Below are 21,709 nucleotides of genomic sequence, written 5' to 3' on the forward strand. Positions count from 1 at the left end.
CTCTCTGCCAAAAATCTGGCCCCCACTCTTGCGTCGCTCCACCTCTTGGCCACACCCCCACCCTCACCCACCCCCTGAAGAGGCGTGGTCTCGTTCCTCATTTCTTGGCTAAGACAGTCCCTCCCCCCAAGAGTCCAAAACTTTCTTTTCTTTCTTTCTTGCTTTCTTTCTCACTCAAAAACTTTTCCCTTCGCCTGGCGCCTCTGTCTTTGATTCAGAAACCCCTCTCCGTGACTTCTACTGAGAGAGCCGGGGCTAATTAGCCTAGGATTCAGCAGCTGTACTGTGTGTGTGTGTGTGTGTGTTTGTGTTTGTGTGTGTGAGTGCGTTTGTGTAAAAAAGGGGGCGTGTGTGTCCTCATACTTAAATATGTGAACAGAACGTGGAGTCATCGCTGCTGATTCCTCGCGCATCAGTGATGTAATTTGGGACCACATCTTGGCACAGGTGCGTAAACAAAAACACACTCTATTTAAATATTACACTCAGTTTAAACGACGCATAAAATAATAAGACAATTCTAGCACGAGCTGTAGTCTGATTTCTATTGTTTTAGTGTTGGTTTTTAATGTTTGAATTGAGATAATAATGAGGTGCTTTCAGCAAACGCCTGCTTCTTTTTCCTTGTGTGGGGACAGTTTTATTTGTTACTTTCAAAAAGTCGTTAAAACTACAAAAATATGTTTTGAGATTAATTAGATTTGCTTTTTTATTTGTTGCTACTCACACGTATTTAAAGATTAATCACTCTTTCTCTTTGGGCATAAATTGATTATTTAATTTAGTTTATCACTCTTGTTAATAGCAAATATCAGCAATGGAGAAACGTGATTTTGTTTGTATGTTTTACTTTTTTAAACAGAGGATTTAAGGAGATGTAGCTTTGGATATCAATGTACTTCTGCTCAGAAAAAAATAAAACCTCATGATCATTAATTTCTATCCGAACTTTAAAGGCATTTGTTCATACCCAGTAAACATTTAGCCGTTGATTCAACGTTGAAATAACGTAATGACTGCCGTCTAATCAACGTTCTCTTAAGGTTGAAAATGAACGTTGAAAAGACGTCCAAACACAGACATTGAAAAGACGACTATTAGACGTATTTTGGACGTCCATTGACGTTATTAATTGGTCCCGAAATAAATGACTTGTATAAAACGCGTTTTGGACGTCCACTGACGTTATCGATTGGTCACCACTTAACTAACTTATTAAGATGGATTTTGGACGTCCATTGACGTTTAAAATATGTCCTTGACGGACAGACTACTTTTAGACCTATTTTAAACATCCAGGGACGTTCCTTGTTTACTGGGTAGAGCCTCTGTTTCTTTGATTTTTTTATTGTTGCAATAGTTGTAGCTGCATAATTAGATATTATGTAATCAATTAACATTTCTGCCATTAAAAAGTATATAGCTGTTTGGTAAGTTACAATAATAAGAATGTTTCTCGTATGTTGAACCACATACTCTCACAATGACAGAGACCTTATTCCATTTAATTAATTATTATTAGATATTTAATTATTATGAGATACGTAGTCAGAACTGTGAGTAAAGTCATTATTATGACATACGTCACCATTATTATGAGATGGTAAGTCATCATTACGATTGATATATTAAGAGATATTAAGTAATTACTAATCCTACTTCATGATTGTTTGGAGAGATGTTTTAAATGTTAAGCTACAAAATTATTAACAAAAGGAAGTATATAATTATTTGTGGATCATAAGTCAAAATTTGTAATAACCTTGTAGTTATTAGGAGATACATATTTGGAAGGTGTTGGAGACAGATTCCCATGTTTCTAATAATATACAGTGCAACAGGTGGCATTAAAAAACTAGTGAAACCTTCTTTAATACACATCATCCAGTTCTACACACACACACACACACACACACACATATATATATATATATACATACGGTCACTTTGTAATTCTACAATTTCTACAATTACAAGCTGTAGTCCATCTATCGGTCTGCATAAATTGTTAGGTCAGGACCACCACAGAGTTGGTATGATATGGCTACAGCAGCCCTCAGTGTCACTGCTGGCCTGTGAATAGTCCACCAACCAAAAATATCCAGTCAGCAGCGTCCTGGGTCCCCTGATGAAGGACTAGAGGACAACTAACACAAACTGTGCAGCAACTGATGAGCTACTCTCTCTGACTTTACATTTACAAGGTGGACCAGTGAGGTAGGTATGTCTAACAGAGTAGACAGTGAGCTCCAGTGGCACTGCTGTGTCTGATCCACTGATACCAGCTCAACACACACTAACACCACCATGTCAGTGTCACTGCAGCGCTGAGAATGATCCATCACTCAATTCACCTGCTCTGTGGTGGCCTTGGCCATTGAAGACGAGGGTTAGAGGGTGGGCCAATAACGTACACAGAGCAACACATCGACTATAGTCTGTAGTTATAAAACCTCTGTTATCAACATGATAAAGAATCTATGATGACGTTCTCTTTCACTTGGTTGGCCTGTATCGTGTCTCATTCAATAAGCAATTTGGGCTGAGACACTCATTATAACATCAGCGTGAATGGTCAGGTTTAGACAGCTTTAAAAGATAATGACGCTGGAAGATTGCTAACAAACAAGTTTTGCACAAATCGCGATTCCAACTCATAAAATCCAGAAAATGAATGAGAATGTGCTGCAGTTGAGTTTATAGAAGACAGAGATGACAACTGTTTTGTCTTGTGTGCATCTGTGGAGTGTGTGTGTGTGTGTGTGTGTGAGAGAGAGAGAGAGAGAGAGAGAGAGAGAAGCGACTAGAGAGAAAGAGAAAGAAAGACAGAAAGAAAGAAAGAAAGAAAGAAAGAAAGAGACTTCTGTTGTAGACATCCCAGATTTTGTTGTTTCTTTTTTTTTCTTGAATCTTAGGAATGTAAGTTTCGTTATGAACAGCAGCGCAACAGCTATCCAAGTGAGCTTCATTCTGTCTCCACTTCCTGTCTAGACCCCTGCTTGTGTGTGTGTGTGTGTGTGTGTGTAAGAGAGAGAATGAGACAGTTATGTTGTAGACACCCTAAACTTGGGAGGTAAGTTTTGTAATGAATCGCTCTTTGTCTTTTTCTATCTGTCTTATTGTGTGTGTGTATGTGTGTGTGTGTGTGTGTCAGTATGTAACAGGGTGTGGTTTCTGAAGCTGAACTCTACTGAATAAAGTTAACGATGCTGTCATCATGGTGTGCTCTACTCTGCCTTCTTCTGCTCAGGGCAGGAACTGCAGGTACTGACATCTTTTAAGTTGTCTCATTATTTCTGTAGTCAGGAACACAGCTGTATAAGGACTCTGCACATTTCTATGTCCATAACATGAATGATATTTTTGAGTGTCACTGCTATCATTCTCAATGCAAAATTGTTCTGTACTCGTGGCTTTCCTCCAAATATCAATGGTTCCCTGTTAAATGAATTTCGAACCCCAGAAAACATTGGGGGCAGGTGGGAATGAAGAAACGGCACATTCTTCACCCTCAACATCCACAGCTGATGTGCCCTTGAGCAAGGCACCTAACCCCCAACTGCTCCTTGGGCGCTGGGAAGACATGTCAGACACTCTCTGTGTGGGGGTGTGTTCATAAAACAGACAAATGTAAAGTGGACATTTATCTGAACGTGTGAGTTAGCACAGGGACTGCTCAAAGTTCAACCAGATATACAAGAGACAATGTAGAGAGAGAGTGTGGGAGAGAGAGAGAGAGAGAGAGATATAGGATACACCTATGTGTGTATTCTGCTCTGTTTAAGCAAATGTCATGCTTCTGACTGAGCTGGACAGAAGTTGAAGGGTCCTGTTGGTTTACAGCTGTGGACACACTCACTGTCCAATACCACAGAATATGCTGCAGTCCAGTGACACAAACCATGTTGTTTATCTGGATTCATCACTGTGATAAACCTCTTGACTTTTACTGACCAAACTAACACAGGTCATTTGCAGAAGCATCCAAAGTGCACAGTGCGTTTAAGTACAAGACCAAAGAGCTTCCCGCCTTGCGCCCAGTGATTCCAGGTAGGCGCCGGACCCACCGTGACCCTGAACTGGATAAGCGCATACAAACAATGAATGAATGCATTCATCTGTGAAATTATACACATTTGATTGTCATAGAAACATCTTTTCTTGTTCATATACTAATTTTACCTATTTTACAAATTTTACAAAGGAGAGGTGCCTTTTGATCAGATATTCTATTCCACGTTAAAAGGGGCAGACATCTTGCTGCATCATTTAAGGTTTTTGCGTTTGTACGCATTTTACTAAATAATTAAAGCCCGACAACCTGTAGAAATGTGCAGATATTAATCCAGGGGTGGCCAACATATCAGACACAGAGAGCCAGAAAACACATTAGGTTAGTGTGTTCTCCCTGTGTCCGCGTGGGTTTCCTCCGGGTGACTGTCTGTGAGGAGTGTGGTGTGTTCTCCCTGTGTCCGCGTGGGTTTCCTCCGGGTGACTGTCTGTGAGAGTTTGGTGTGTTCTCCCTGTGTCTGTGTGGGTTTCCTCCGGGTGTCTGTCTGTGAGGAGTTGGTGTGTTCTCCCTGTGTCCGCGTGGGTTTCCTCCGGGTCACTGTCTGTGAGGAGTGTGGTGTGTTCTCCTTGTGTCCGTGTGGGTTTCCTCTGGGTGACTGTCTGTGAGGAGTTGGTGTGTTCTCCCTGTGTCCGCGTGGGTTTCCTCCGGGTGACTGTCTGTGAGAGTGTGGTGTGTTCTCCCTGTGTCTGTGTGGGTTTCCTCCGGATGACTGTCTGTGAGGAGTGTGGTGTGTTCTCCCTGTGTCTGCGTGGGTTTTCTCTGGGAGCTCCGGTTTCCTCCCACAGTCCAAAAACACACGTTGGTAGGTGGATTGGCGACTCAAAAAGTGTCCGTAGGTGTAAGTGTGTGAGTGAATGTGTGTGTTGCCCTGTGAAGGACTGGCGCCCCCTTCAGGGTGTATTCCTGCCTTATGCCCAATTATTCCAGGTAGGCTCTGGCACCACCGTGACCCTGAACTGGATAAGGGTTACAGATAATGAATGAATGAATGAATGTGAATACGGATCGAGTCGCCCTGACCACATCCCCAGAAACAGACAGAGCATTTTCCTGTTTTATTTCCCAGCAATTTTCTGTTTACAATTCAGGAACATGCTGTTTCTATTTTACATTTTCAAATTTCAGAATTTAATTTGAATGGCCCAAAGCCACATGGACCCAACGTCCGTGTTATGTTTTTAATTATGAATATAAGAGCCACACTTGTACAAGAAAAAGCCACGTGTTTCGGGAACCTTGGGTTGGCCACCACTGTATTAATTTTATAGTTTTGTCCACTGCTGCTGTTATGCCTTCCTTACTTCCTGTCTCTGGTCATTTGTTGTTTGGAGTCCCAACTGGTGTTTGGCATAAAATGATGATGATGATGTTGATCTTGATAAAGAAGGTGAATGATGATGTTTGTGTGTGTGTAGGTGGTGTGAAGCTGCACTGTGCTGTATCTCCTGTGGGGGTGCTTCACCCTGTCCAGGCTCAGCTGGAGCGATTTGATGCAGGTCCAGGCTGTGCTGCCAGAGAGGGCGGAGCTAAGGAGACCCATGTGATCTCTGTGGGGAAATCCAATCATGGACCAGATAAGCAGGTATAATATGTATCTGTAATTTGAAATGCCTAATTTATGTATCTGTCTGTCTGTCTGTCTGTCTGTATCCCAAATGAGATATTATTACTGTTCTCTCTCTCTCTCTCTCACTCACTTAGGTGACAGTAGTGTTGAGGCCATTGTCTTACTCTCGTCCAGTCAGTCGTCCAGTCATCCTGGTGTTGAGTTCCCAACATGCATTACGCTGGGTTTTGGAAAGCGAGGGGCTGCCAGAGACCCTCCATGTGCTGTTGCAGGTCTGTCTGTGCTGCTAATGATTTTGTGTTTGTGTGTGTTCAGTGTTCTGCTGCTGACATTAATTATTCTTTTTTTTATTTCACTGTTGGCAAAACGGGGCGGCACGGTGGCGCAGCAGGTAGTGTCGCAGTCACACAGCTCCAGGGGCCCGGGGGTTGTGGGTTCGATTCCCGCTCCGGGTGACTGTCTGTGAGGAGTGTGGTGTGTTCTCCCTGTGTCTGCATGGGTTTCCTCCGGGTGACTGTCTGTGAGGAGTTGGTGTGTTCTCCCTGTGTCTGTGTGGGTTTCCTCCGGGTGACTGTCTGTGAGGAGTGTGGTGTGTTCTCCCTGTGTCTGTGTGGGTTTCCTCCGGGTGACTGTCTGTGAGGAGTGTGGTGTGTTCTCCCTGTGTCTGCGTGGGTTTCCTCCGGGTGACTGTCTGTGAGGAGTGTGGTGTGTTCTCCCTGTGTCTGTGTGTGTTTCCTCCGGGTGACTGTCTGTGAGGAGTGTGGTGTGTTCTCCCCGTGTCCGCGTGGGTTTCCTCCGGGTGCTCCGGTTTCCTCCCACAGTCCAAAAACACACGTTGGTAGGTGGATTGGCGACTCAAAAGTGTCTGTAGGTGTGAGTGAATGTGTGTGTGTGTGTCTGTGTTGCCCTGTGAAGGACTGGCACCCCCTCCAGGGTGTACTCCTGCCTTGCGCCCAGTGATTCCAGGTAGGCTCTGGGCCCACCACGAACTGGATAAGGGTTACAGATAATGAATGAATGAATGTTGGCAAACCTGGGAAAATATAAATACCACTCACTCACTAACTAGTGTTTAACATGGATTTAAAAGTGGATTTTTCAGACGTTTTGCACTTTTACAATCTCAGTTTTTTTTGGTTCAATGCTTATGCCACCTGTTTTGGACTCCCAGCCTCGGATTCAGAGGGATCACAAGAGATCTCAGTAGTCCTCATGCTGTCTCTCACCATGTTGCTAGCCAAAGCAGACATCAGTTTGTTAACACAGCAGCGTTAGGATGTTTGACCGGTTTCACTGAGATTGTGTGAGAAATGTTATATGTTATAGGTATCTGCTAATTCCACGGTGGAGTTTGGCAGTGTCCCAGCACGTGTCCACTCTGTCCCCTCTCTGCCGTGGCGAGCCCGTCCTCTTCTGCAGTGGACACTACAGCGTCACTCCACCATCTCCTCCCTCACACACTCCACACGTGCCAACCGCGTTTACCTCCGCCTCGGAGAGGGTGACTATCTGTTGCTGAATATAGGACACACTGTATGGCCAAAAGTTTTTAGACACCTGCTCATCAAAAGGACTTTTCATTTTTTAAAATTAAATCTATTAAACAGGAGTGTGTCCTCCACTTTGTGGGAGTTAGACATTCTATTCCTAGATGTAGTGGAACATTTCTGTAGGGATTTGATTGCATTCAGTCACAGGAGCATGCGTGAGGTCAGGTTTCGATGCTGGATAATTAGTTCTGGAAAACAATTGTCACTTAAACCCATTAAGACAAGACAGTTATTCCAGAGAATGAATGTTAAACACTGCATTTATTCGGTGTCTCAGTTCTCATTTAATTTAAATTAATCATTTAAAAAGTCCTGTGCGCCACTGCTCCTGAGAGTTATACTCTATTAGCAGTGCTTCTTAGTAAGCTGTGTGTGCACAGTTCAAAGTTTTTATTGATATAAAGGTTGTCTACAAACTTTTAATCATACGGTACACATACCTACAGTATGTCTAAAGATACATATACACACATAGCAAAGCACTATCATACAAACATGGACACCCCCCACCCCTCTTTTCTTTCACCAACACACACACCACTGCATGATGCATGACTTTTCTTGTGGCTTTTTAAAGTCTTTGATATTGTGCCCTCAAAACCTGAAAGCTGCTCTTCTGTTTTCTTTCTTGTTGTTTCTTTTTCTCTCTTCTCGTCTCTTTTCTTCTCTTCTCCTTTTCTTCTCTTTTCGTTTCTTTTCTTCTCTTCTCCTTTTCTTCTCTTTTCTTCTCTTCTCCTTTTCTTCTCTTTTCTTTTCTTCTCTTTTCTTCTCTTCTCCTTTTCTTTTCTTTTCTTTTCTTCTCTTTTCTTTTCTTCTCTTCTCTTTTCTTCTCCTCTTTTCTTCTCCTCTTCTCTTCTCTTTTCTTCTCCTCTTTTCTTCTCTTTTCTTCTCTTCTCTTTTCTTCTCTTCTTCTTCTCTTCTTCTTTTCTTCTCTTCTTCTTTTCTTCTCTTTTCTTCTCTTTTTCTTCTCTTTTCTTCTCTTCTTCTTTTCTTCTCTTTTCTTTTCTTTTCTTTTCTTTTCTTCTCTTTTCTTTTCTTCTCTTCTCTTCTCTTTTCTTTTCTTCTCTTCTCTTCTCTTTTCTTCTGTTCTCTTCTCTTTTCTTATCTTTTCTTCTCTTTCCTTCTCTTTTCTTCTCTTCTTCTTCTCTTTTCTTCTCTTCTCCTTTTCTTCTCTTCTTCTTCTCTTCTCCTTTTCTTTTCTTCTCTTTTCTTTTCTTCTCTTTTCTTCTCATCTCTTCTCTTCTTAAATCCTGCTGGACCCCAGACCCCAGCATGCCAAGCGTGTGTCACCTGCAGTCTCTCTTCCTGTCTCATAATTACCTGGCATCTGAGCTGCAACAGCAGGAAGCTAATGGCTGCACTCCGTCAAAAAAACCCTCTGACCCTGAGGTTCACATCATCAAGTTGTGGTCAGCAGGCTCTGGACTGTGTGGGTGAGTTATCACAGCTTTCAATTTCGTTCGTTTTATTTATGTATTATAAATGCTATGAATAAGAACTCATTTAAATGGGACACTCTGGTGCAGCCATTGTCACCCATGCGTTAGAGAGGTCAAAAGACCTTTAACCTGTGATACAGTGGAAGTGGAGCACCATCCAACAAAGATCTAAAACGACTAATCTAATATAAGTACCCGAGCTCTTTAATGCTCCTGTGGCTGAACGCCATCAAATCCTCACATCAGATCCTCAATATGTCCCTGTATATAATGTCAGGCATTCCTGGAAGAGCTTAAGCAAATTATTTATGAGTAAGTACCCTTGATTTTAGAAGAAATACATTATAGTCATTTCTGTTTTTTGTTTGAAAATGAGATTGAAGCAATAGGTCAATATAGATTTGATGATCAGAAATGTTTATAAATCGGCAGAAATGTACATGTAAAACATCGAACATATGCATCATCCTCAAATGTTCAAATTGGTAGATCCCTATTATTCAAAACAACAAAGTTAATAATAAAAATGATTGTTATTGTCATCGTCATATTCCCAGAGACAGCCGATGTTCTCTCATTCACAGCAGGACCCTGTAAACACAACACACCACAAATAAACATGAACATAATTACTGTAAAACCAAGTCATATAATTATGAATACAATACAAACGCACAGTTGCAGTAAACTTAAAAACAAACCTGCATTGCCTCATTACTGCATTTTGTAAAGTACTGCAGTTTTAAAGCAATTCAGGAAAACAATGTCAGTAAAATAGCTTTTGTGACTGCTGAGTTTAGACATAAACGCTCTCTCTGGCTCAGCTCTTTGCAGGTGGAGGTGTCGATCACACTGTTGCCCTCTGTGGCAGATGCAGGGTGGTATAATGTCGTGTTGGTGTTGAGCAGTGCAGCTCCAGTAAACTTTGCTCTGGTGACTCCTGGGCTCCGAGGCCACATCACTGTCCACGTGAGAGTCCACTTCACCCTTTACATCCCTGAGAATGTTTTTCAGTTACAGGTACCAAAGTGAACAAAGTAACGTAAGCTCTGTATATGGACTAGATTGTATTTACACGTAACCTTCTGCTAATTTCCTCCTTAAGAGGTGCTTCTTTTTCTATTTTAGTCCCATCCAGGGACCATTTACGTCTTCTTTGTGGTAAACCCGTGACACCATACATTTTTAGTAGGAGAAGTACATTTAAATCAATAAGAACCAATGACCTTATGAACATGTGACTGTTGTCCTATGGTCAATAAATAATAGCCAAACCATGATGTAGCTACTGAATAATTCAAAGTAGCAGCAGGTAGTGTCGCAGTCACACAGCTCCAGGGGCCTGGAGGTTGTGGGTTCGATTCCCGCTCCGGGTGACTGTCTGTGAGGAGTGTGGTGTGTTCTCCCTGTGTCTGCGTGGGTTTCCTCCGGGTGACTGTCTGTGAGGAGTGTGGTGTGTTCTCCCTGTGTCTGCGTGGGTTTCCTCCGGGTGACTGTCTGTGAGGAGTGTGGTGTGTTCTCTCTGTGTCTGTGTGGGTTTCCTCCGGGTGCTCCGGTTTCCTCCCCCAGTCCAAAAACACATGTTGGTAGGTGGATTGGCGACTCAAAAGTGTCCGTAGGTGTGAGTGTGTGAGTGAATGTGTGTGTCTGTGTTGCCCCGTGGGGGACTGCAGGGTGTATTCCTGCCTTGCGCCCAATGATTCCAGGTAGGCTCTGGACCCACCGCGACCCTGAATTGGATAAAGGTTACAGATAATGAATGAATGAATGAATAATTCAAAGTAGATACTGAATAATTAACAGCAGATATATAACAATTTGTAGAAGATTATATAGTCACTCTGTAATGGCTCGAATGGGTAAAAAAAGCCTGGACTTTGTTATTCCCACTGTATTCATCTTACCAAGACATTATTCTATATTAAAGAACTTTTCATTACTTTAAAAACCAATAAATCTTGTTTTCACTGAACATTTATATTTCCATATCATCCAGACCACAAACAATAATGTATTGTATTGTTTTTTTTTTCCAGTCTTCCCACAGTGTGACTCCTCTCTATCCTCCTAAACCCGACCTTACTATGACCACCACTATTGTCCCTGACCTCCTCTTGCACCCTGACCTCCTGGCCTGGGCGGATCAGAATCTCTACCCCTTTGTGAGCTCATACACTGAGGCGAATCTGGCCAATCGCTTCGTGATCAAGCTGAAAGGGGGCGGGACAGGTGAGTCAACCATTTGGATTTGTTTTATGTGGGGTTTTTTTTGTTGTTGTTGTTGTTACTGTCTGACTTTTGGTTGAGAGCATATCTTTGATTTTGGAAAAGTTACAGTAAATTCTGAATAATGGCTAGACCAGTGTAATTCATAGTAGACACTCAATTATTTGTAGTAGATGCAGAATTTGTCGCAGTAGATACTCAATAATTCATAGCAGAGGCAGAGCAATTCTTATTAAATTCTAAATATTTCTTACTGAGGTATTTATAGTAGATACTGAATAATTCACATTAAGCTATGAATATATAATATTTTTAGACGTATATTTGCTGCAGTGGGGCATTTGAATTAAATCAATTATCAATTTCTTTGGTTCTGATTTGATTAAAAGACCTTGGCTGGTTCCATGGTGCTGCAAAACATAGTTTAATAATAATAATAAAAATACTCCACTCCATGAATCGTATCACAGAGATAATAGGGTCCTAAAGACCTTGATAAGTTCTATTTTTAAACAAAAGAATGGAGGGCACCAGGATGGAACGTGTAAAGTCATATGCAAACGTTTGTGTGACCCTTGTCAAGTTGGATATTTTTTTTTTGGAAGTGAAAATGTGTTAATGCATTAGTTTCATTTGTGCTCAGTTTCAATTTTTCCAATCGTATTTCGAAATACTATTTTTTTTATATTAGTCTGCAGAGGTGTGTTCTCTGTAAGAGACTACAATAATTCACAGAATGTCATTTGACCATGGGCCACCAAATGTTTGTACAAATTTATTTGATTACTGTAATTATACAAGCATTGGCTTCATTTAAAACATGTTGAATGACCAGTGACTCATGGGAGGATGCTCTTGATGCATCATAGTCATTGGACAGCTTAGTACATTTTGAGAGGAACATTAACAGCCCATGTCTGTTATATCAGCTATAACTGTGGCAGGAGCCTGCACTGACTAGCATTTGATTCACTTCAATTGAATTAATGGAGATGCTTATGTAGTACATTTCCATTGCAACGATGATGTTTTTTGATTGACTTCCGGTCATGATTAGGCACGTTAAGGTGTTTTGTTAAGCTATTAGTAATAGTTTTGTAAATACCCTGCAGGGAGAAAAACTAAAATGTCAGTTCAAATGTTTTCCCAATGCACACAAACACATAAACACAGCCCAAACAGTTCTGGAGGCAAAGAAGGAAGAGACAAGGCTGAGGCAGTGGCTTTCTCATGAGGATGATGATGATAATGGTGCTGAAGGCAGCCAGGAGGCCATCAGTGCTCAGTGTATGGATGGACGCCTCACTGTCTCTGTGGATAAACACATCTTACAGGTCAAACACACACACACACACAAACACAGACACACACACACACACACACAAAACACACCAACATGTATCTTTTCCATATCATGCAAAATTCATAATGTTTTCATTGCTGGAGCCACAGTGGCTTCTCCATTGTAGTCAGTGACTAGATACGTTATCAGATCAGTGTGTTCTCTAACATGGGATTGTTTTGTATACACACACACATACACACACACACACACACATTTTGTCCTTTGCAGGCTCTCTCTCTTTCTGTGTCGGCTGTGACCCTGCGAGACCCCTCGTGCCAGGCCCAGTCCAATGGGAGCCATTTCCTGTTGGCATTCCCAGTCATTTCCTGTGGGACAGAAGGCAAGATTGAGCGACATAGCAAAGAAATGCAATACAAGAACACGGTGAGAGGGAGAGAGCGAATGTGAGTGAGTGAAAGAGAGACAGAGGGAGTGAGAGAGAGAGAGAGAATGTATTGTAAATTTATTGCAAAGACCCCACATTATTGTCTGTAATAACTATAATTAAATAGCTATAACACATAATAATTATAACTGTTATAACACATAATAATTATAACTGTTATAACACACAATAATTATAACTGCTGGTAATGTAGACAGTTATTGGTGGACTGTGGCAGTGCAGCTTTATTAAATACACTTAAAATGTGTATCTACATAGTTTATATCCATGTTATTCAGTGTTTTGAGACATTTACTAGAAATAGTGGCAATTTGTTGCATTTTTGGGTAATAGTTTTATTTAAATGACAATTATTCTCTAAAGTCTTTTTTAAAACGTTCTAATCACTGAGCCATTTTAAACCATATCTAATATTTATACAAATCCCTAAAGCAGAATCCCGATTTAGAGATTCTGTTAGGTATAATCAAAGTCACTAAGTTGTTCTTCAAGCCCAGTTCTCTTTAAGAGTGGGTTTAAAATGTAATCATGGGGGAATAATGGCAGCTCTCCACAGAAAATTACATTTGGAAGCAGCCCTGAATGCGTAAGTGGGGTTATTTTTTGACACAGATGAGCTTTGTGTTTGGATCTACCAGGGAATACAAATGTGACCTAGGTCATGCTGCCTGTGTGTGTGGTTGTGTGTGTGTGTGCTTCAATCTGCAGTTATATAATTAATCCAGGTTATTGTGCCCTGAAGAATTTTGGACTGTATTTTTTATAAGTAGAAAATTGTGGTATTGGACGGCGCTCGTCCAGGAGAAAGCAGAGCGTGTAGAAATGGCCGAATGATTAATAAACGTGGATTAAAAGATGCGTGAACAAGTGTTTTCAAACAGGTAAATGACATGATTTTAGCATGTGTTTATCTTTTGTGCAGGTGTTGCTATGGAAGCGAAAGCCTCTGATTGGCCTGACCAATAAAACACAATGGCAAATGACTGACGAGTTAACTCCGCTAGTTATACATGTGAGTGCGTATGTGTGTATGCTTGCATGTGCATGTGTGTGAGTATATATGTGTGTGTTTCTGTATACCAGGAATATATCACAGATTGGGGACTAAAACCTGTTTACACACTCACATAAAGATGTTTTAAAGATGGATAAAGGTTAGAGTTAGGGTTACGTCAAAGTTAATGGAGTATCTGGTGTTTTTGAGAAAGAAAGTACAGAACGTCCAATCTTGGTAGCATTATGTGATTGGGAATACACAATCATTTAGTGAGGTGGGGGTTCCAAAACAACCCCCAAACAAATTCAAATGACAGGTCTCTGACTTTTGTGCAATATGTTTTTTTTGCTGAATGCATAATACTTATGACTATTCTGTGGTCCCTTATTTTCTCAGTTCAGCTGTTCCGCTATGTATCCCACTCCTGCCAGTGTTCCTGAGACAAGCTCCTCCAGGCCAGCAGGGGCATCGTGGCACAGTACAGACTCTGAGCCGCTGTGGTTCATCACTCCTCGTGCTGCCCCTCTGTTGTCCATGCAGCTGTTTGTGAGTGAGGACTTTGAGCGGAGAGCCGTGGGGCCCTGTATTATCACCGCTAACAGTCGTTTGTATGCAGAGGTCAGATTCAGTCACCTTCGATACTCCAGTACTTTCCAAAACTATTTCCAATAAACGTCTGTGCTCTTGTTACTTTTTGTAGTTAGCTTCATTCGCCCCAAAAGACAACCTCCATGGCCAAAAGGTTCTGGACACCTGCTCTTCCAAACTTTCTTCTGGAGGGTATTAATAGAGAGTTGTCACTCTCTGTAGTCAGAAGTAACAGCTTTAGCGTTCTGGCATGGGTGCATACTAAATGATGGACATTTCTATGAGCACTTGGTGGTAGGAACCATAGAGAACACCACTCTGACTCCTTCCAACGTGATTGGGTAGTGCTTCATCAGTCCAGAGGTCACAGCTCTTTTACTCAACAGCCCAATGCTGGGGAGGCGTTATACCCCTCTAGCCAATATTTGGCATTGGGCATGGTGAGTTTATGTATATGAAAGTATATGTACATTAATTTTGATACTGATATGCTTCCATAATATACAGCTTCAGTTTCAGTTCGCTTGCACCAGTGTCTCAAGTCATTTTGTGCTTTTGTTGTTGAGATGATACCAGTTGTGTGCCCACAGACCTTAAAGTGACTGTATATAAAGTGTAAATATGCACCCTAGCAAATGCACCATACCTGTAATGCACTGGCAACATTGCAACAGTATCAACTTCTTGCCATTCCAGTGGAAGGAAGAGTGATAAAGGGCGCGTGTACAGCACAGTGTCTGTGTTTGTGATGTATCTGGCGCCTGATACAGTGTTTCTTTGGGTCATATCTGTTCCTCGAAGGCCAAAAGGGTAATACAACCTTCAGAAGTGTCACAAAACAAAATGGCAGCTGTAAACGAGTTAAAAGATGTGAGAAGACAGATATGAAACACAGTTCTGGAGCCTTAATGAAACATCTGAGATATGCTTTAGTCAATATAACATAAGGATCGAGGACCAAATGCCTTTTTTAACCTTTCTCAACAGCCCTGGTCAGAATGACCAGTTTCAGCGCCTGTTGCTTTAAATGAGAATGAGCCACAGCTCAACCATCACCCCAAGCAAGCAGCAACACAAAGCGAGACAGCAAGAGTAGCTTATTTTCAGCTGTAGTCATTGATGGTTTTGCTCAGATCCTTTAATACTTTTTTACATTTATTGAATGACACAAATGTATTTTGTTTAAGAAAACAAAACTATGATAAACAGCTAAAAGCACAGTGATTATTTAGATCTGGTCACGAATATGATTTTGTATCTCTCTCTCTCTCTCTCAGATCTCTAGCAGTAGTACTGTCAGTGGGAGTTTAGAGTTGACATCCTGTGTGGTCTCTCCTCTCTCGGACCCCCATGTTCACTCAGGCTGGTCGATCGTCCAAGACTTCTGCCCTGCTGACCCTTCCTTCAGCCTGGAGGACCAGGGGAGAGAGGAGAGAGTGAGTGAGAAAATGGAGAATGAGGAAGAGGAGGAAGACAGAGAGGATGATGGTGACCAGGGGGAGAGAGAGGAGATGGATATGGGGGAGGAGGAAGAAGAGCCTGAGGACTATGAGGAGGGCCCATTTAGAAAGGGCTCAAGTCAGGGCAGAAGGAGGGAAGAATTGAGGCACAAAGAAGAGAAGAAAAGCGCAGACTCAAGGAAAAGCAAACTACTGAAGCAGAATTCCGATTTGAGAAGAGGCAAGAAAGATGGAGCATCTGGAACAGTAGAGGAGAGGAAGCGAGGGATGGTCAGATTGGCCAGAAGAAAGAAAGAAAGAAGTAGAGTGCCTCGACTGAGGTTCAGCTTTGTCCTGAGGCCGGTCTTTAATAATTCAATTCAGTTTCTCCACTGCAGTCTGCAGCTGTGTGGAGAGGGGCCCCCAGGGGTCATGGTAGAGAGAGTCTGCCCTCAGGGACCATCTATACCTGCTCTTATACACGCGTCTACTGGACAAAAGGTACATACACACACTTACACACACAGTTTGGGCCCACCCTAACTTGTCCTCATGCAGGAGCTTGAATATTATAGCCACATTGTGAAGCCTGTTACACAACAATCTGCTCTAAACCCTTTACATTTAATGAAGTAATTCTGCAGTAAATAGGGATTGTGTGCATTTTCTGAAGAAATAAAAAAACATAATGGTCATCAATAACCTCAGGTCTAGTTTTCTTTAAATACAGTATGATACACCTAAATACAGTTAAAAGATCCCAAACTATTGATGTTAAATGTTAAATATCTAAATATTACCTCAATTAAATATTCTCCCTCACTCTCTCTCTCTCTCTCTCTGTCTCTCTCTCTCTCTCTCTCTATCTATCATTCTCTCTCTCTCCCTGTCTCTGTATCTCTCTCTCTCTCTCTCTCTCTCTCTCTTTCTCTATCTATTTCTCTCTCTCTGTGTCTCTCTCGCTCTCTCTCTATCATTCTCTCTCTCTCTCTCCCTGTCTCTGTATCTCTCTCTCTCTCTATCTATCTATCTTTCTCTTTTTCTCTCTCTGTCTCTCTCTCTCTCTCTCTCTCTCTCTCTATCTTTCTATTCTCTCTCTCTCTCTCTCTCTCTCTCTCTCTCTCTCTGTCTTTCTATTTCTCTCTCTCTCTCTCTCTCTCTCTCTCTCTCTCTCTCTCTCCCCCTCTCTCTCTCTCTCTCTCTCTCTCTCTCTCTCTCTCTCTCTCTCTCTCTCTGTGTGTGTGTTTACAGTGTGAATACAGAAACTTGTCTAGGCCAGTGCTGGTCACCTACTCTCCTTCTGTTGGACTCGCTGGGCTCCTGCCTCCACCTGCTGGTCAGTGCTCAACATCACTTGCTAATACTAATAATAATAATAATAATAATAATAATATCTATAATTTAATAATAATACTAATCACTTTTCTGCTTGGTTGATTCTCCCATCTCAGAAGTTTCCTATAAAGTGCACTACACTGATCATGAACTAATGGCTTCTACATCTACAGACATAGGCTGAGTGTACTACATCAGCAGGGATTAAGGAGCCCAGTAAGAGACTAGGTTTGGGAGTCTACAGAAAGGAAGATTTCTAGGAGCAGGTCTATTTATCACCACTTTACTTAGTCTACTAACTTCTATGTCTTCAGTGTTCTACCTTCACAATAGTGACTTTTTCAAGAGACAAAATCTCTTAAAAAAATAATCTGACATTTAATCCCATGTTTCTCCTTCCCCTTAAGAAACAGCCATTGTACTGACACCAAATTGTCTTAATATATCAGAAAATCTTTAAAAACATTGTTTTAATATGTTTACTTTATTCATAGACTATATAGCAGACCGTGGCTACATTCCAGTTGTGTACTACTCACTAGTACTATACAGTATATACTACTTATTAACCTTAAATTAGTTTGAAAGGCAAGTACACACAATATCACCATACTACACCATTTCTTACAGGATGTGCATGAACTGTTGCTATGACACTGCAGCTGCAACGTGTCTAAAACAGTGCATTGAATAATAGATAATCAAAACATTAATTCATTCATTCATTATCTGTAACCCTTATCCAGTTCAGGGTCGCGGTGGGTCCAGAGCCTTCCTGGAATCATTGGCAGCAAGGCGGGAATACACCCTGGAGGGGGCGCCAGTCCTTCACAGGGCAACACACACTCACACATTCACACCTACAGACACTTTTGAGTCGCCAATCCACCTACCAACGTGTGTTTTTGGACAGTGGGAGGAAACCGGAGCACCCGGAGGAAACCCACGCGGACACAGGGAGAACACACCAAACTCCTCACCTGCCGCCCATAATAAAACCATTTATAGTTTATATAAACTTCACCCGTGGAGTTTGGTGTGTTCTCCCAGTGTCGGCGTGGGTTTCCTCCCATGATCCAGATGTGAATGTGTGTGTGTGTTGCCCTGTGAGGGGCTGGCGCCCCCTTCGGTGTGTGTTCCTGCATTGCGCCCAGTGATTCTGGGTGGGCTCCAGAGCCACCGCAACCCTGAACTGGATAAGCAGTTACGGACAATGAATGAATGAATGAATGAATGAATGAATGACATTTAGTATCTAACATTTAGTGTCCTCTCTGTGTAGTAATATTAGTAGTAGTATTTTCCAGCCATGAGAAGCTCTACCATTTCCTTTTTCCATTGGACTGTGGGGCAATAGTATCCATCATTAACTAATTATTATTCATTATTTTTTGGAGGGGGGTGGTGGGTTGTATACTCAGCTTTACACATGTGACTATGCTATATACTACATACTCAAACACTAGTTCGAATTAGTATTAAATATGGGACAGAGCTTGATTCTTGATCTCTTGTGATTTGTTTTTCATAGAAAATATCTACTAAACAAGCACTTTCATGAAGATTCTTGGCTAATTCTTGTGTTACAAAGCCTTGTGCATGTGTGCGTGTGTGTGCATGTACTAACAGGTCAGCATGCTCAAAAGTCTGCTGTGACAAGGACAGAGATGTCAAGACACAGCTCTTCTGACAGTGGTAAGGATAACACTTTAATATTCAGAGAAAAATCTCCAAAGTTCAGTCTTAGAAGCTGGTTGCATTTTCCACTGCACGGTAGAGTAGAAGCTATGCGGCTGGATTTGATTCTTATGTGTGTTAAGTTGTAGATACTGTCCCTGTTCTGGTGATTGTGTTTGCTGCATTCTTACTGGGTATCAGCCTGATGGGGGCGCTGTGGTGCATCTACTCCTGCACAGGTACATTCCAGATTTTTTCTTGCATTGTGTTTCTCTTTCCAGGGCATTGAAATATAATTTATTTCCTTAATGCACTGAATTGTTTTCACTTTCCCAGGCATCATCACTGACGGTGACTTTACTAATACCATATTTTTAATCTACAATTACAACTTCAAATTGTTGTTTCTCCACTGACCACTAAAAGGGAGAAGTGAGCTTTTGTTATTGCTAATCTGGGCTCAGCACTGTAGGAACTGCACTATGTAACTTTGTATGTATCCCCCTTCCCAATCGATTTCAGTACAGAGCCCCAAGAGCAAAAAAGCCAAATCTTACCCAGTGTTCCTTTAAGTTTCTTGTACATTTCTCTTTAAGGTTCAGCTTAGACTCATTCTGTTTCTAATTTTATATGTTCAGCTCAAATGGTGTCATTGCTTGTAGCAAGTGGCCTATGAAAATGGCAGATTGGGGACGCATGCACCCATTCTTAGATGTGTAAATGAGTAAAGCAAAGTTAAAGTAACGATAAGTGTCCGTAAATGTTTGATCTTATGTTTTTAATTAATAGATTGACTCCTTTTCATTAACCTGCTGTAAACTCGTCCCATCGCCAGAATGTGATATGACTGCTTCATATGTGATGTTGTTGCCAGGGAAACCCACAGCTGGGCACAGAGGCAGTTACCTAGATACGACGGAACACAACTCCAGCTCCTGGAACCAGTTAGCTCAGGTGGACCAAGCCAGCAGCTCGGTGTAGAGGTGAGCTCAGTCTAACACTCTTACAGTTGCTCATAGTGAAGGGGAGTTCCACAGATATTTCATAACTTCTACATAATTGATAAACGTGGGTTTCCTCCGGGTGACTGTCTGTGAGGAGTGTGGTGTGTTCTCCCTGTGTCTGCGTGGGTTTCCTCCGGGTGACTGTCTGTGAGGAGTGTGGTGTGTTCTCCCTGTGTCTGCGTGGGTTTCCTCCGGGTGACTGTCTGTGAGGAGTGTGGTGTGTTCTCCCTGTGTCTGCGTGGGTTTCCTCCGGGCGCTCTGGTTTCCTCCCACAGTCCAAAAACACACTTTGGTAGGTGGATTGGCGACTCAAAAGTGTCCATAGGTGTGAGTGAATGTATGAGTGTGTGTGTTGCCCTGTGAAGGACTGGCGCCCCCTCCAGGGTGTATTCCCGCCTTGCGCCCAATGATTCCAGGTAGGCTCTGGACCCACCGCGACCCTGAACTGGATAAGCGCTAACAGATAATGAATGAATGAATGAATAATACAATTGTGATTTTATTTTGTTGTTTCAGAGCGGGTAAAGCAACATGGATGAGAGAACAGTGTGTGTGTCAGAGTTCATGTGTCATGGGTTCCAGAACTGTGGATGAAACATGGATCATGATAAACCATAACATCGTGAGCCACGGCCATTTTAACTTGGTCTGATTAATATGTGTCTATATGAACTTCTCACCTGCTTTTAACAAAGACTGAAACCAGTTCAATCTGTCCAGTAAACCTGAGCCTCCAGCGGGCCAGCTTTAGCACTACAGCGGACCATCGTCTGACCAGCCTTTCAGCAGGGTTGGACCTGGAGAATGTGCCGAGTGTCAATGTGCTGCTTTGTTTTTTTTTTTGTTTTTTTCAGGCAGTTAAACTGTACTGAGGACGAAATACTGATCTCTGTGTAGAAACTGAAAGAGAGAATAGAGGGGGGAGTTTCTGTTTGATTTGATTTGGATTCCAAGTAGGGCAATGTGATTATAAATCATTTTTAAGTACTTTTTTATTTCTGTAGCCTACATTAGGACATTCCATCAAAAAAATGTTGGCTATAGATATATTTACTTTTAGCAAGAACTGATTTAATGGCAATTTTTGTAATGATTTTTCATGTTTAATTCTATCATATTGAGTACCATTAAATGTTTTGAAAGGCATGCGTTTATAAATGCTTCTTTTTAAATGATGCACACAAGTTTGTCTTGCATGTGCACAGTGGGGCATGCTCCACAACTCTGTCAGAAAAGGGACTTGTTATAAGCAATGTATTTCCTGTTATGAAAAAGGCACGCGGGAAAAAATGCAAAGCCGGTAAAAATCCAATTACTGTAGTTTACAGGGAATCTTTCAAAAGAGAACAGTGTGTATAAGCACCCATTTTATTCTCTCACTTTTAATATGTCTGTGTGAGTGTGTGTGTGTGTGTGTGTGTGTGAGAGAGAGAGAGAGAGAGAGAGAGAGAGAGAGAGACTGCTGCTCTACATTCATTGATTTGTATCATGACTGTGACTAATGTATTTCAGTGTTTTTGCTTGTCCTATAGTGCTGAAGTTATATTAAAACCAATCTGTAACATCAGACTCCTTGTGACGTGTGTGTGTGTGTGTGTGTGTGTGTGTGTGTGAGACAGTAAATTATTTAATTAATTAATAGGGATTTAAATGTTTTAAAAGCATTACATTCTCATTTAAATAGTTTGGGAGCAAATTCCATATGAATCCTTTAATTGTTACAAAGCCATTATTAGCAGTCTGAAGGATCTCCACAAGGGGGAGCTCTGATGGTGTTCCTATATGTAGTAATAGATCAACATGATATCTGTATGGTGCTGCAGAAATAATTCATTTTCTTCAAATATATGATATTGATATTGATATTGACAGCCCTTAGGATAAATAAAGATAACACATTTCCAACAAAAGCCTTTTTAATTTTCATATAAACAACACATAAAATTCTGAATTAAGGCATTTCAGTCTTACCATAGATACAATGTACATATATTTTACATGCAATGTATTTCTCTTTGCCTTTTCAGCTGTTTTAATTTAAAGAAACAAGTCATTGTTACCGTC

The 21,709-nt window shown here is 41.5% G+C and overlaps 1 protein-coding gene and 1 pseudogene across 2 annotated transcripts; one reads left to right on the forward strand and one right to left on the reverse strand.

Moving 5' to 3' along the window:
* The first annotated feature begins 182 nt into the window (after positions 1-182).
* Positions 183-21,195, forward strand: engl (endoglin, like). Of its 2 annotated transcripts, none has more exons than XM_066675110.1 (18): positions 183-447; positions 3,155-3,264; positions 5,488-5,654; positions 5,774-5,911; positions 6,966-7,140; positions 8,454-8,622; positions 9,453-9,597; positions 10,665-10,857; positions 12,028-12,188; positions 12,428-12,583; positions 13,528-13,617; positions 13,999-14,220; positions 15,468-16,130; positions 16,881-16,965; positions 18,594-18,659; positions 18,785-18,880; positions 19,516-19,624; positions 20,162-21,195. In XM_066675110.1, the coding sequence occupies exons 2-17, from the start codon at positions 3,207-3,209 to the stop codon at positions 19,620-19,622; spliced, it is 2,691 nt and encodes an 896-aa protein (XP_066531207.1). In that variant the 5' UTR covers positions 183-447; positions 3,155-3,206; the 3' UTR covers positions 19,623-19,624; positions 20,162-21,195. The 2 variants fall into 2 exon arrangements, with proteins under 2 accessions (XP_066531207.1, XP_066531208.1); XM_066675111.1 differs by having other exon boundaries at positions 18,791-18,880.
* A 366-nt stretch (positions 21,196-21,561) lies between these two features.
* The window catches only part of LOC136700486 (zinc finger protein Gfi-1b-like), an 8,411-nt pseudogene continuing 8,263 nt past the window's right edge, over positions 21,562-21,709 (reverse strand).

Source organism: Hoplias malabaricus, chromosome 6 (genome assembly GCF_029633855.1).
Source record: "Hoplias malabaricus isolate fHopMal1 chromosome 6, fHopMal1.hap1, whole genome shotgun sequence".
In the NCBI taxonomy this organism is placed as follows: Eukaryota; Metazoa; Chordata; class Actinopteri; order Characiformes; family Erythrinidae; genus Hoplias; species Hoplias malabaricus.

Excerpts from the sequence above, each read along its gene's own strand:
- engl (XM_066675110.1), top strand. The coding sequence starts at position 3,207 with ATGCTGTCATCATGGTGTGCTCTACTCTGCCTTCTTCTGCTCAGGGCA. Across the intron at positions 3,265-5,487 it reads GCTCAGGGCAGGAACTGCAG|GTGGTGTGAAGCTGCACTGT; the intron begins GTACTGACATCT and ends GTGTGTGTGTAG. Across the intron at positions 10,858-12,027 it reads GCTGAAAGGGGGCGGGACAG|CCCAAACAGTTCTGGAGGCA; the intron begins GTGAGTCAACCA and ends ACATAAACACAG.